The sequence below is a fragment of the Physella acuta genome, unplaced genomic scaffold (assembly GCF_028476545.2).
Source record: "Physella acuta isolate Inbredline_101_S28 unplaced genomic scaffold, ASM2847654v3 ptg001768l, whole genome shotgun sequence".
In the NCBI taxonomy this organism is placed as follows: domain Eukaryota; kingdom Metazoa; phylum Mollusca; class Gastropoda; family Physidae; genus Physella; species Physella acuta.
Window position 1 is genome coordinate 140,073 of NW_026733278.1, and position 16,183 is coordinate 156,255.

General features: G+C 32.9%; 2 protein-coding genes across 2 annotated transcripts; both read right to left on the bottom strand.

Moving 5' to 3' along the window:
* Window positions 1–1,046: 1,046 nt before the first annotated feature.
* Window positions 1,047–3,109, bottom strand: LOC131930403 (toll-like receptor 4). Its single transcript, XM_059286868.1, has 3 exons — window positions 2,879–3,109; window positions 2,306–2,543; window positions 1,047–1,123 (listed from the first exon to the last, which is right to left on the bottom strand). Exons 1-3 carry the CDS (start codon window positions 3,107–3,109, stop codon window positions 1,047–1,049), a joined length of 546 nt encoding a protein of 181 aa, XP_059142851.1.
* An 11,463-nt stretch (window positions 3,110–14,572) lies between these two features.
* LOC131930404 (toll-like receptor 4) lies at window positions 14,573–15,712 on the bottom strand. The gene is made up of 2 exons (XM_059286869.1): window positions 15,482–15,712; window positions 14,573–14,971 (listed from the first exon to the last, which is right to left on the bottom strand). The coding sequence occupies exons 1-2, from the start codon at window positions 15,710–15,712 to the stop codon at window positions 14,573–14,575; spliced, it is 630 nt and encodes a 209-aa protein (XP_059142852.1).
* Between the last annotated feature and the right edge of the window lie 471 nt (window positions 15,713–16,183).

Below are 16,183 nucleotides of genomic sequence, written 5' to 3' on the forward strand. Positions count from 1 at the left end.
TCTTAAAAGTGACTCAACGTAGGAGTTTTTTTTAATCCAAGGGAACAAACTCATAAAAAGCTGACATGTTTATTTTATTTTTATTTTTCGTATTTTTTTTCCTAACCTCAGCTAACGTCATTTGGTTGTAAGTTAAGGTTAAATAAGACTTAGGTTAAGATTAAAATTGGTGTTGTTGCTAAAGTTCAGCGACGGCGGCTACACCAGCAAACAAAAAGTACAATAATATTGATAATGCAGTAGTATCTAGGCTTTGTTTTATTCCCCAATACATATTAACTCAACGTACACATTTTGATTTATTTTATAGACAGCTTTTCTTTTTCAAACCAACACATTTTGACTGTAGTTGGATGCAACTTTGTATTATTTTATTTTATTTAATAATAAAACCATAGTTTATTTAAATAATGTACTGTTAATTTTGAAAAAGATTGGTTATATTAACTGTTTTTCAATCGGAATTTTAAAACCTTACATCTTTGACATTACGTTTGTGTGAAGAATCACTTTTGTTCATTCTATACATGAACTTTAATCAATACCATCTCTTGATACTCAAGAATATTCATCTCTCAGTTTGCATCAAGCAAAATCGCCTTCAAGCCTAATATAATAAATATTGTTTATTTAATAAAGCATTTGTATTAAAATATCTTGTTACAAAAATTCAAAAACTAAATTATTTTTTTTACAAATGGCGTAGCGAGTAATACGCAAAATGAAATATTTCTTGGTTTTTTTTTTATTAACTCATGAACATTAAGCTATAATAACGAATTTTGCACAATTATTCTCATATAATTAAGGTCGTTGGAGCATTTTAAAATATTCTAAAGTTCCTGTCACTAATAAGCCAAATTTTGCAAATTCGAGTTTGCCTCATAAACAAAAAAAAGGTGATCTTTTTGAATCCACTGCTGGCAAAGAGGATGTAAAAAGGAAATCCAAATTTGTCATATTGAAAACATCACGATGTAATACTTTTTACTTAGCACGGAGATCACGTGCTTGATTTGACACATAGCAGACTATTTACTTGCCCTCTAATAGATACTTGCATCAGAAGATGTGTCATACTTGCTGAACGTATTTCTGTTCTTATCTTTTATGCTCAGACGGGCTGGTTTCAAGATTAACATTTTTATCTAACATTATATTGACATCTGTTAAGTAAAGATTACATACAAATTGCTTTCAAGAGCACAAGTTTGACGGAATAATTTTGTTGATTTAGACACTTCAAACAATTTTTTATCGGTCACGTTCAGACAACACTGTATAGCGTCCCTGTTGTTTACATTAAAATTTACATTCAAGTAACTGTGAAAATGATCAATATTTATTATCCATTTATTTCTTTTAATTCTTTAAAAAACACTTTTTTTCTTTTGTAATCTACGGGTTGGTATGAAGTAAAGAATCGGGGTTAATTTTAAAGACTGAAGATATTGAAGGAGTCATGGTCTACTCCCTATGAGTATATTCTCGAATTAGTGAAACGATTAAAAAAATGTTTTATTTAATAAATGGGAGAAAATGGAGGGTAGAGGCATACTGAGCGAAATAACTTGATTTGTGAAGCACTAATTCAATGTGAAGCACTAATTCAAAAATTTCGATTCATTAAAGCAGATAAATTAAGTTCACTAAATTAAATAAATAACCAATAAATGCAAAAATGCATTCCAATACCTTTACAAAGAATAATGTAATACAAAATAATTCTTAAAAGCATAAATTGTCAAACAAACAGCAAAACAAACAGCACACACATACAAAAGCAATATTACAAGAAATATGTTTGAATTTTTAAAAATCGACAGAACATCAACAGAGAAAAAAATAGTTCATTAAAAGTGAAGAAAAAGAAACGACATGTGTCATGATCCTATAACTGGAAGCGGATTCAAAAATAAAAAGCAAATTTCTTAATCATAATGGTTTACTGATTTGTTGAATATAAATAAAACTTACAATGGTGGATATGGTTAAGCTTAAGCTGTCTCATTGTTTACTGTTAACAAAATGGTGAATTAAAAATATTAAAGCTATTTTGCTAAATTATGCATTGAAAAATATATTACAAAAAAAACAATCTACGTTTAAATATATGGCAACCAGAATAGGTTATAGATATCAAACTACTTATTGTTTCTAATGACATGAAGCAGATGTGTCCAGAAAGTTTTGTTATTTCTGTAGACCAGACACCTGTACAGCTGATTCCTTAAATAAGTTTCTACTTCAGGTGGGTATGTATTCAAGTCGACCCTCTCAACAAAGACAGGAACGATAACCTGACCTCGTACATTGAACTCTCGCATGATGGCCAGGTTCATCTCATACTCTCGGTAGTGATCCAAGAAAAGATCTTCAGACAACAAGATCAGCGTTTTTCTTGTGCCAGTTATAGCTCCACTGATGTGTGACACCATGTCCCCACCTGGAAAGTCTATTTCTCCTAAAATGTAAGAGATGTTCTTCTCTCTCAAGAATGGCAGGATAATATTTCTTACAATTTGACGGATTCTTGGTTCACCCTGTTCACAAAACAAGTTGAGATTTAATATTACATCGACAAAACATAAAGCATCAACTAATAAAATGAAAATTATATCTCAAAGTATCAGTAGAAATGGTTTGAAAAAGAGTTGGCATAATTTTATTCCTAAACTTAGAATAGTAAGAATTTTGGTGTACGTTATTTATATATAATAATGTTTAAACATTATGTTATATTTAGTCTTTTTTATTTTATGAGAGTTTATAAGAGAACTGAAGTTTAATAATTAAAAATAACCTTATCTAAGAAATGGGCTATTTTGAAAAGGAATCTTTAAACGCACGCCCTGTGTATTAACTTAAAATATTATACCTCATCGTACGTGACAAAGACATCAACCTGTGGGTTGTAGTTGACCAAACGTCCACCAATGTGCAGCCGCCGTTGACCAATAAAGTAGAGGTACCTCAGCTTCCAGCGGTAATGGAAAAACACGGCCAGAACAAGCAAACACAGGAGATGGGTGAAAAATGTCGTCAATACAAAGCTGAAGTTTTCTTTTATCTGACAGTTTTGTGTCAGTCTAAGGAGTTGTGCGACCATTTCCTTGTGGTAAAAGACATTTTTTTCTGTGCTAAATCTCATGCTTGCTACATCAACAAACATGTGTTGACGGTAAGCTAACAAATGCAGAATCTGAATATTTGTGCATGAAAAATGAAATTCGTTATCTTGTAAATTTAATCTAAAACTACTATTTTCAGACTGAAATCTTTCCAGTTCGGTGCACATTTCATCGGATAGTCCTGATAATCTATTAAATGACAAATCTAAATAAGTCAATGCATATTGTTTAATTGAAGAAGATAGGAATACAGTTAAGCGATTTTCCTTTAAATGTAATTTTTTCAGATTTTTTGGGAAAAATAAATAATTGGGAATACTTCCCGTAAAACATCTATTTAATGTCAGTTCTCTTAGCGAAATTAATGTTGATATATCATTAGAAAATAAAATATATTGGCAATGTTTAGACCTTGATATGTCTAATACTTTTAGATTATTCATTCCTTTCAGCAGCTCACTATTTGGAAATGACCGCATACTGCACCCAGACACATTTAAATATTCCAAATTCGATACACCATTGCCTTCAGTGTGTTCATGATGTACTTCTTTCCGTGAAAGGTTGTATAGTGTACTTTGAAAAAATGTAATGATGACCATTCTTAATGCAACAGTAGCATACATTTAATTGATTTAAATTGATATTAAAACAAACATAATCAATGATTAGGAAAACAGAAATATAAAAGATCATTTTTTTAAAAAAAGCTTCCGAACAAGAGTTTAATTATTTGTTTTTTTTATATTAATAAAAAATATTGGTCAAAGCAATTCATAAAAACGTCTTAATAACAAGTTTTTACATAACAACTAGCGTACCAGTCTCCGCGCGTTGCCGCGGGAATAGAAGAAAGTCTGGGGTGTTCTTATCAACTCCACAATGTTTCATGGCGATCGGATGATCGGTGTGAAACCGCAATCGACTTTTATTTTTTTATACCGTATATAAAGAAAAAAAAAATCGCACCTCCCCCGGGGCGCTGACCCTGTGAATTTGATTTTTTTTTTTTAATCGCATGAACCTCACCAAGAGTATTCCCAAAGTTTCATGGTGATCTGATGAAAGGTGTAGTAATGCATAAAAGACAAACAGACAGATAGACAGACACATACACATTGCTATATATATATATATATATATACATATATATATATATATATATATATATATATATATATATATATATATTTCTATACATATATATATATGTATATATATATATATATATATATGTATATATATATATATATATATATATATAGATATAGATATAAATATATATATAGATCTAGATCTAGATCTAGAGCTAGATCTAGATACAGATATAGATATAGATATAGATATAGATATAGATATAGATATAGATATAGATATAGATATAGATATAGATATAGATATAGATATAGATATAGATATAGATATAGATATAGATATAGATATAGATATAGATATAGATATAGATATAGATATAGATATAGATATAGATATAGATATAGATATAGATATAGATATAGATATAGATATAGATATAGATATAGATATAGATATAGATATAGATATAGATATAGATATAGATATAGATATAGATATAGATATAGATATAGATATAGATATAGATATAGATATAGATATAGATATAGATATAGATATAGATATAGATATAGATATAGATATAGATATAGATATAGATATAGATATAGATATAGATATAGATATAGATATAGATATAGATATAGATATAGATATAGATATAGATATAGATATAGATATAGATATAGATATAGATATAGATATAGATATAGATATAGATATAGATATAGATATAGATATAGATATAGATATAGATATAGATATAGATATAGATATAGATATAGATATAGATATAGATATAGATATAGATATAGATATAGATATAGATATAGATATAGATATAGATATAGATATAGATATAGATATAGATATAGATATAGATATAGATATAGATATAGATATAGATATAGATATAGATATAGATATAGATATAGATATAGATATAGATATAGATATAGATATAGATATAGATATAGATATAGATATAGATATAGATATAGATATAGATATAGATATAGATATAGATATAGATATAGATATAGATATAGATATAGATATAGATATAGATATAGATATAGATATAGATATAGATATAGATATAGATATAGATATAGATATAGATATAGATATAGATATAGATATAGATATAGATATAGATATAGATATAGATATAGATATAGATATAGATATAGATATAGATATAGATAAAGTTACCCGTTATCTTTAAGTAATTGTTTGTTTCGACTTTCATCGATAAATGACCTCACGTTTTTCTGACGATTTTATCTTTCCTTCTCCCCACTATCATTCTTTATCACAAAAAGCCAAACCTCGTAATCTAAAAATACGTCATTCCTCAGCCAACATCTTTTAATCTTTTAAAAACACCGATTTAGGCTTAGACATATGTCCCCGGGTGCCGACCTTAGGGGGCGCCAAACTGGGTTGGAAAAATAAATTGAAAGCTTGAGGGGGTGCAAGTCGAAAGTTTGAGGGGAGGGGTGCAAATCGAAATCTTGAGGGGGGGGGGCGCAAATCAAAAGTTTGTCACCGGGCGCCGGGAAGGGTCGCTACGCCTCTGAAATGATTACAAATGTATTAGGTTAATCATACTGCTCCTTTAAGGGGGAAGGCTCCGGTAAAAAAACTTTTTTAATACTCGTTAGAAAACAGTTATTTCTTTACAGCCTTATTAAGATACATCCGCATATGCATTTCCACTAAAAACAATGGGTGAAAAAATCTTGGTAACTATGACAACGGCGGCCATCTTGAAAAATTAACCCCATCGTAGGTTTTCCATCATTCATAAAATATTACATTTTAAGCCCAATAAACAATCAATTCATATCTTCAAACTAATTTTTTATGAATTTTCAAAATTTGTGTCCGTTTAAAACACTAGTTTTAATGCCCCAAAATTCCCTAAAGTTAGTTATTCTAGTAACTGTGCGTATTAGCATAGGGTATATTAGAGCTTGTGTTGGATTAAGTGTTAATGTAGGTCAAACAAACTATTAGTTAAGTGTTATATATTAGTTTACGCATTAACTTAGGATAAATAAAAATTCTATACAGGTGATTTTGTTTAAGATTCGTGACAAGCTGAAAGGGACAGGGGAATAAAACGTGTCCAAAAGACCCTTTGAATTACTCTCCGGCATTCATCCACCTCTGTCATTAAGTTGTCAAATCAATTACTCATTGTGCATAACCCCCTAAACATAGCTCCCACCCAAACAATTGCAGTAGGATATTACTTCAAGATCATCACCTACCGTTCATTTAGAGAAAGAGATAAAGTAATAATTGTTACAGGTAAAGTAATGTGTACATTTACAGCTATAGGTGTAATTACAGGTAAAAAGATAGAGAGATAAATAATGATAGGGAAACTTCAATTAGAAACGGTTATATGGACAGAAAGAAAAGGGAAAACGGGAGTGTTTAAAATAGAGATAGGGATAGGGATAAGGAAAAGGATATGGATAGCTACAGGAATAGGTAAGTTAGAGAGATAGCAATGGACAAAATGAAGAAACATAGACAAAATGATAATATACCGCTTTCCAACTTTTCCTAGTTTGGGGAGGGGGGGGGGGGGGTTCGCTTTTTCGCGACTAAAATCGGAATATTGGTGAGTCGACAATCGTTACCACTTATAAAAGAAACCAATTGTATTACAGCGTATAGTTTAAACGTTTAAAAAGGTAGTGACTTTTATCAAGATGGTGCAGTGAAGGGGGCGCTTTTTTGCTAAATAAAATCGCAAAATTACATTGAATTACATTATCACTTAGTAAAGAAAATAGTTGTACTAAAGCGCACTGTACGATTGTTAGTTACGCTAAAGACCGCTCTACTAACTTAATTTTTTTATGAAGTCTTTCTAAAATTCTATTAAATTCTAAATAAAAGTAGTAATAAAATAAATAATTAAAATAACAATGCAGCTAAAAAGAATTAAAAATTAAAAGTAAAACCCGATTTATTAATAACACCATTAAAATTGTAACATTTTCTAATTTATTAATATCTCCAGCCCCGTTTTCATATCAGATTGATAAATAATACTAAATAGGTAAAAATAGTTTATCTAACAAGTTAAATTTGCACTACGCCGCACTAGTATTGAATGCTTCGAACCTTGTTTTTATTATTAAAAATTTCATAAAAAACGTTACGGGGGGTAATGTCGGGGGGGGGGGGGGGGCAATGTCCGGGGGGGAATTGACGGGGGGAGGGGGTGGTAATGCCCTGTTCCCCATAAAAGCTTGTTATTAAAACGTTGGGTTTTTTTTTGTGATTTTTTTTAGTACTTTACATATTTTATCAACACTAGAGTTGCATGACTAAAAACCATTGCGCACCTATTGAACGTTATGGCGCGCAATTGAACGTGATGACACATCGTCACAAAAAGCCAGGACCCAAAGCCTGATATGACGTCACATCTCAGTATGCCACCCATTTGCAGCATTACGTCATTTATGGACGAACCCTAATAAAACAAATAGCTCCTCTTTCGTAAGTTAACGATGCAGAAACAGAAATAGAGGTCATGAACCGAAGGAGGCCTTGTGGTTTATTAATCTTATAAATGCTCGTATTAAATAATAAAATCCATCAACGAGTACATAGAATAATATTTTTAGCACCCCCCCCCCCCCAACACATACACACATAAAGTATTTAATATTTTGCTTGAGTTTTTGTTTGTTGGAAAACATTGAAATAAATAATAGATTCATACTTTAACGTTTCAGACGTTTTAAAAATTTCTCTCTACACTCTAGATTCTACTATTAGGCATACTAATAAACATTATCGAAACTATTAAATCGTAAATCAGTTAATATGTACACAATACATGTTATTGAAATAGTAACTTGGTAGTAAGTTTTAAAAGGTCTACTAAAGTTTTGTGGGGGTCCACATTGAAGAGGGGGGGGGGGGGGGCGTGTCGTCGAAAATGAACGCGTGTGGACGGGGGCTGGGGTCTATAATCCAAATTTTATCTCTCGTATATCGCCTCTATATAGCGACAATATTGTTTACATTAACTTTTATATTAAAATAACTGTAAACATCATCATTTATTTCATTTCTTTACTTTGATGGCGTAGGCCTATATAACTTTATTCTTTCGTAATAGACTAAGTAGCAGGAGATAAAGAATCGGGGTTTGTTCTAACGGACAGGGGTTATTGACGGGGGTCATGACCTGCTTCCTGTGTTTATATTCGCGAATAGGTGAAAGGTTAAATAACCGGTTTATTCAATAAAATGAGGGAAAAGTAAGAGTAGGGTGAAATAAGGTGAAGTTTTAAAAAAAAACTTAAAATAAGCTAAGCAGTCATTATGAAAATTTGAACAATTAAATAGTAAGAATATAAGGTACCTAAATACATAAAAATTACGAGTAAATAAAAGAATCACGTTTATCTTTTTATAGAAATTAAGTAAAAGGAATAAAAGCATAAGTTTAAAACAAAAATACCCAAAGAAAAGCAGTATAGGAAGAAAAAGTTTGAATATAGCTTAGAAACAAAAACAAAAGTCCTAAATTATTTATAAAGAAAAAAGCAGAAAACAAACGGAAATACAAAAAAATCGTAACACAATAAAGAATGAATGGTGTTGAGTTTTTCTCTCTAGGGAATACACTTAACATAGAACAACACAATACGGCTTGTTACGATCCCGTCTAGAGGTGGGATACACTCTCGCAGTGTGGCCTAATCACCCCTATGGTCCTAGGTGCTTTGACCTCAGGTGCTTTGACCATAGGGGGTTGGACCATAGGAGGTTCGACTACAGTGGAGCTTTGACCACCCCTATACACCCCTCCCATCAATTCATGTGTAGCATGTGTTTTCTCTCGATGTCGTGCATGGACGGTGAATTATTAGTTGTTGAGCCTACAGCAAACTATGCGGTGTTTTGGGTTACTAGCATCGTTACCACCATGCTGAGTGTTTTTGTAGTTATTAATACCTTTAAGGTTGTCCTCCACACTTAATCATGGCAGCATTGTTCAGCCTCCCCAAGACGTCGAGTTTGACAACAGATTTTATTCTATCTATCATTTGTAAGTTGACCAGATCTTCGTAATTTTCCTTCGAGTTTTTGACTGCCAGAACCAAGTTTTTGGAGAAGCTGCAACGTTGACAGCAAAACTTTTCATGTCTTCTTTAATCGGCATTAGCTATTGGAACTGACGTCTGTATTGTTCTTCGGTAAAACCTGAGTGTCATTAGTTTAAGTTAACAAACTCGAAGTCGTGCACCTGTTTCAGACCTTGTCTAATAAGAAACAATTTGAGTCGACCATTCAATTTGTCTGTGAGCATGAGTGACCAAACCTTGGGGGCGATGCTCAGACTCCAAGCTTGGTTCTCAAAATCAGGGGTCTCCAAACTACGGCCCGCGGGCCGGATCCGGCCCGCGAGGTCCTCTCATCCGGCCCGCGGCGATCTTTTTGTCTACGGAAAAAACGTTTGTTGGTGATGGCTGAGGAACTTTGCCCAGAAAAATCAAAGACATTTTTGTAATTAACTGGCCCCCGAACTGAAATTTGATAGTTAATGCGGCCCTCGGACTGAAAAGTTTGGAGACCCCTGCTCAAAATGATTTACATACGCCCCAAAATCTTTATCTTCTTTCATGGCTACTAGTAATTGTTGGCATTCTGCGTCATACCTGTCATCCATAGCTTTAGGTTCATCAATTATGAGTCTAGATCGATGAGTGATGGGATGATTTGTGCGCTAAGTTGTTTTTTCGAGGATCTGTGCGCATGTGGAATGTGTGAGACTGTGTTAATCTGCGTTTTGAAGTGTTTGTGTTTCTGTGTTAATGTGTAGTAAATAATTGTAAGATCTGTTTATATAATTCATTTATTTTAAATTAAATACACATTTTCAGTATGGCATTATGTTCTCAATAAGTATATTTTAAAGAAATAATTCCTACAAGTCGACCCGCACCCGCGGCGTATACGCCGCTATTTAGTTGTTTTATTTTCTACTTTTCAGTTATTCATAATTTGTTGAATTCGACAGTACCGCTGCTGTCACTGAAAATATTTGCTTTAAAACACTATCAGTAAGTCGTTAAGGACGATAACCCCCTCCTTTCCCCCAACCCATACCCCCCCCCCCCGTGAAAGCAGCCTCCTCTCTGCTACCTCCCCTAAGTTTAAAATCGTTTCAAACTAAATCATCTGCCCTTAATAGCCGTCACTAAACCCGGCTCTACGATTGTAAACATTTAGCGTGAACCACAGCTCACCAGACTTCCTAGAGAGGAAGAGAAGGGACGGCAAGGCGCGATTACAGCTTGTTTTCTAACGTCTCCAAGAAGAGAATTATTTATATATAGATTATGGAAATCTTAAACTCCGACGAATAAATAAAAATTTCCAAGCTACATAGAACATGTACAGCATTTAATTTTAATTGTTTGTATCAATATCAATATCTTCATGTACCGCATGTGTTTGATTAAGACATAATGTATTTAATGAAAGCTCCTCTTTAGACCTAGAGATTCACTGGGCAGAGATCCGACCACAAGACTTTCAGGCTGGCAGCCCAACGCTCTGTCATTCGACCACACCGTCCCTTAAGTTACAATTAAAAGTAAAATAATGAAAACAACAACTTGCAGACATATTTTTTTCAGCTTATTTATTGTGAAGCTATTATTAGATAAAGTTTGTAATTCTTTAATGTATCGCATAAGATAGTCGGATAAAAAAAAACTTTCTAAAAAAGGAATTAATGATTTTCTTAAAATGTCTCAACGTAAGAGTGGTTTTAAATCCAAGGGAACAAAGTCATAAAAAGCTGACATTTGTTATTTTTATTTTAGTATTTTTCTCTCACCACCTACACCCCACCCCCCCCCCCCCCCCCCCCGTGAAAGCAGCCTCCTCTTAGTTATTTCTTAGTTACCTCCTGTAAGTTTAAAATCGAACTAAATTATCTGCCCCTAATAGAAACCCGGCTGTACGGATCTTCGATATGTAAACATTTAGCTTTGTAAAAATTTAGAGTGAACACCGCTCACCAGACAATGTTGGGGTGGGGTGGGGGGTGGTAGTGATAGTGATAGAGAGAAAGAGAGGGGACTGCAAGGAGGCGCTTGCAGCTTGTTTTCTAACTGATCCCAGAAGAGAATTATATATATAGACAATCACGTAGCCATGTTTGTTTGTTGACAAAAATCCGTCGAACTCGATCACTGCGCATGCGCAGAAAGGTCATTACTAAGGTACGGCTTGAGAATACAAATAGGACCAATGAAATCGCTATTGAAATATCACATTTGCAAGTAAAATAACTGTATTCGAATGTAGAGTATCGTTTACGGCTCTAACAGACGAAAAAAATGATATATAATATACTATATTTTTCTTTTTAGTTGCTTTATAAAAATCAACTCAAAATTTCAGAAATTTGATTAAAAAGTTGATTTTTAAGCATAGGGTGGTGTCTTTAAAATTATAATTAAAATAGAAAAATGTACTTGAAACTGTTTTCGATTCTAGGAATATGAAATTTATTAAAACATCAATTTCCTAAAAATATTTTTTTCCAAGCTTAATTAGCATTTTTTACATGTAGAGGCCCCAAATCCAACTTTGCACAAATACTCCCATATAATTAAGGTCGATGGAGCATTTAAAATATTTTAAACTTCCTGTTTAGTAACATGACCAAATTTTGGATTTTCAAGTTTTCCTAATTAACAAAATCTGATCTTTATGAATCCACCGCTGGCAGTGAGGATGTAAATAAGGAAATGCAGATTTGTCACATTGAAAACATCACGATGTAAAACTTTTTACTTAGCATGGAGACCACGTGATTGATTTGACACATAGCAGTCAACTTGCGTGCCTCTCATAGATTTTGCATCAAAAGATGTGTCATACTTGCTGAACGTATTTCTGTTCTTATCTTTTATGTTCAGACTGATTGGTTTCAAGATTTACATGTTTATCTAACAATACATTGACTTCTGTTAAGCAGGTCCTACTTACAAATTGCTTTCAATAGCAAAATTTCTTTATTTGTAGATTCAGACACTTCAAACAATATTTTATCTCTCTCCTCCAGACACTACTGTATAGCGTGCCTATTGCTTACATTAACATTTACATTAATGTAACTATGAAACGTATCAGTATTTATTATTTATTTATTGATTGTAATTGTTTAAATCGCTTTATTCTTTCGGTTTGGGTTGGTTGGAAGTAAAGAATTGAGGGTAATTCTAATAGACGGAAATATTGTCAGGAGTCATGACATGCTCCCTGTGGGTGTATACACGTAAAAATATGTTTTATTCAATAAATGGAAGAAAATGCAGTGTAGAGGCATACTGAGCGAAATTACTTGGTTTGTGAAGTACTCTATCTAAGATCTTGGATAATTAAAGCTGAGAAAAATTAAGTTATCTAAATAAAAAATATAACCAATAAGTGCAAAAAAACATCCATATAACTTTACGGAAAATAATGTAACACAATAAACAAGAAACAAAAGCAAATATTTTTTTAAAAGTTTGAATAAAAAATAAATAGACGGAACATAAACATAGAAAAAAAGGCAATATCTATTAGTATATATATAAAATTTAAAAAAAATGTATCTGGGTTATGATCATATAATTGGAAGCACATTTAAAAATAAAAAGCAATGTTCTTGATCATTTTGGTCTACTGATTTGTTGAATCTGAATAAAACGTACCACTGGTAACATTAAATTTGGTAGACATTGTTCAACTTAAACTCGCTCTCTAATAATTAGCCGTCGGTACCCGTTACACGTGAATTATAAGCTTATATATTTTTTATGTCATGCGTATTTTGTTAAAATAATTAATAAAATAGTTTTTGGTCAAAAAACAACACCACACTTTGAGATATTAGTGACAAAGTAAAGAAATAACTAAATAGTTAAAAATCCGGCACATTTAAAATCAAATAAATAACTTAAAAGCTTAAAAAAACCAGCACATTAAAAATAACAAAGGCTACCAATAATTATTAGAAAAACTAAATTATATACATTATTAGGCAACACAACACCATATTAAATGCACACACTTCTGAAGAGACATACACAATTCCGTTAAAAACCCAGCTGTTCGTGGTCGAGTCGGTAAAGCTCATGGTTGCTAAACCGAAAAGTCTCGAGTTCGAACCCTCGGGCAGACGAGGCTCGTTAGTTGGGGACAACCACTCTTCTAGGAAAGACAAATCCAAAATCAAACAACTGCTGTCTTGTTTGTTCTTGGTTGGACAAAGGCTATGGAAGCAAATCCAAAAAGAACAGCAAGCTGAAATCGGAGTCAATGGCCTCAATGGCGCATAACCAGTTGACACGTAATCCTTAAATGTGATGGATGCATGGTCGAGTCGGCAAAGCTCATGGTTAATAAATTAAAAAAAAAAGTCTCGAGTTCAAACCCTCTTGCAGATTAGGCTCGATCCCTCCCTACACTAAAAATTAAGAACGAAGAAGAAGAATGGTATTTTGTTGTTTTTTAAAGTAATTTGTATTAATTTTGGCCCAGAAATAAATTGTTTACATTTCATACGTCTTGAATAGTAGATCTTTTAGATCTAAATCAAATTTCAATTAAACGGTTCCTTTTTCATATTCTAAAATTGGAAGACGTCATTAGTTGTGTGTTCTTTCCGTAGTTTTAAAAAAGTGGCATATGACGTCATTGTTTATGTCATTGTTTATTGCGTTCTTTTTAAAACAATAAACGCTTTTTCCGTTGCAAAATTAAAATCGTGTTTCTATATTCTAATAGGCCTTAATTTTTATTTCCCTTCTTTAATTAAATTTAGTTTATACATTTATAACACCCACCATATTATTTTCAAAAAAAGTCCGTATCTTTAAGTTCTCCATATATCGCTGAACATACTGATCACATCGCCTAAAAAATACTCGCGGACAGAGAGAGAGAGAGAGAGAGAGAGAGAGAGAGAAAGAAAGAGAGAGAGAGAGAGAGAAAGAGAGAGAGGGTGCGCAGATGGGCTTTTATATATTAGGAAGGTTAACTTATAAGTTTAAAACTTTACATTGAAAAAAGAGCTAAAAAAGAAATCTATGTTTCAAAGTATAGCTACCAGAGTATGTTATAAACATCAAACTACTTCTCGATTGTAATGGCGTGTAACAGAAGTGTCCAAAAAGTTTGCTTATTTCTATAGACCAAACAGTACAATGTTCTTGTAGATTGGCCCCAGTAAAACGTAGACTGTGGTATATAACAATAGAACAATATATATAGAACAATGTGGTATAGAACAATACCTTGTTCTATTTGTCATTTCTAATAGCATGTAGCAGAAGTGTCCAGAAAGTTTGGTTATTTCTGTAGACCAGACACCTGTACAGCTGATTCCTTAAATAAGTTTCTACTTCAGGTGGGTATGTATTCAAGTCGACCCTCTCAACAAAGACAGGAACGATAACCTGACCTCGAACATTGAACTCTCGCATGATGGCCAGGTTCATCTCATACTCTCGATAGTGATCCAAGAAAAGATCTTCAGACAACAAGACCAGCGTTTTTCTTGTGCCAGTTATAGCTCCACTGATGTGTGACACCATGTCCCCACCTGGAAAGTCCACTTCTCCTAAAATGTAAGAGATGTTCTTTTCTCTCAGGAATGGCAGGATAATATTTCTTACAATCTGTCGGATTCTTAGTTCACCCTGGGGACAATATAGGATGAGATTTAATCGACAAAACAAAATGCATTAAGTTAATGAGAAGAAATTATCTCAAAGTATCAATATAAATTATTTAAAGGCTATTTCAATATAATAATTTTAAAAACTGATAATATATTTAGTCTTTCATTATTGTTTAATAATGGTAAAGTACTCTGATAGTGACAGAGTAGTCTAGCGGTAGAGAGCTGGACTGCTAATCCGTAAGGCTGGAGTTCGAATCAGGGTTAAAGTCAGTAGACCGTCCATGAGTCAACCCAACTCTGATGGGTACCTAACTCACGTTAGGGAAAGTAAAGGCGGCTGGGCATAGTGCTGACCACACTTTCTCTTCATATGTCGAGGTCACAGAAACAAGAGAACTCTACTTAACTTGCCCCATAAACCGTCAGGTTTGAAAGGGAAACTGTACTTTTACTCTGATAGTGATACTGACCGTGTGAAAGAATTTTAAGCACACGCCATGTGTATTTTTTACTTATAATATTGTACCTCGTCGTACGTGACGAAGACATCAACTTGTGGGTTGTAGTTGACCAAACGTCCACCGATGTGAAGCCGCCTTTGACCAATAAAGTAGAGGTACCTCAGCTTCCAGCGGTAATGGAAAAACACGGACAGAACAAGCAAACACAGGAGATGGGTGAAAAATGTCGTCAACACAAAGCTGAAGTTTTCTTCTATCAGACAGTTTTGTGTCAGTCTTGGAAGTTGTGCAACCATTTCCGTGTAATAGAAGACAGCATTTGATTGAGTTGTTAATTTTATATGTATTAAGCCAGTGAAAATTTGCGGGCTACTTGCAAGTAAATTTAAAATCCCAATATTTGTACATATGAAATCAAAGTTACTACCATCAAAGTTTACGACAAAATTTGGGTTTATAGATTTTAACCTTATCAGTTCTTTGCACATTTCATCTGACAGACCAGTAAACTTATTGAAGGATAAGTTAAGTTCAGTTAAATTACTTTGTCTAGTAGTAGATGGCCGGAAATATGTTAACTTATTTTTGCGTAAGTTGCATACTTTTAGACTTTTGGGAAAAATGAATTGAACTGGAATTTGTTTGAAGGCACACTGTCGCAGCTCAAGTTCTTGAAGGAAGGGAAATTCGGTCATAGGGTTCCGGAGACTCATAATGGCGTTGCACATCATTTTAGAAGAATATGATAATTTTAAAACTCGCAGATT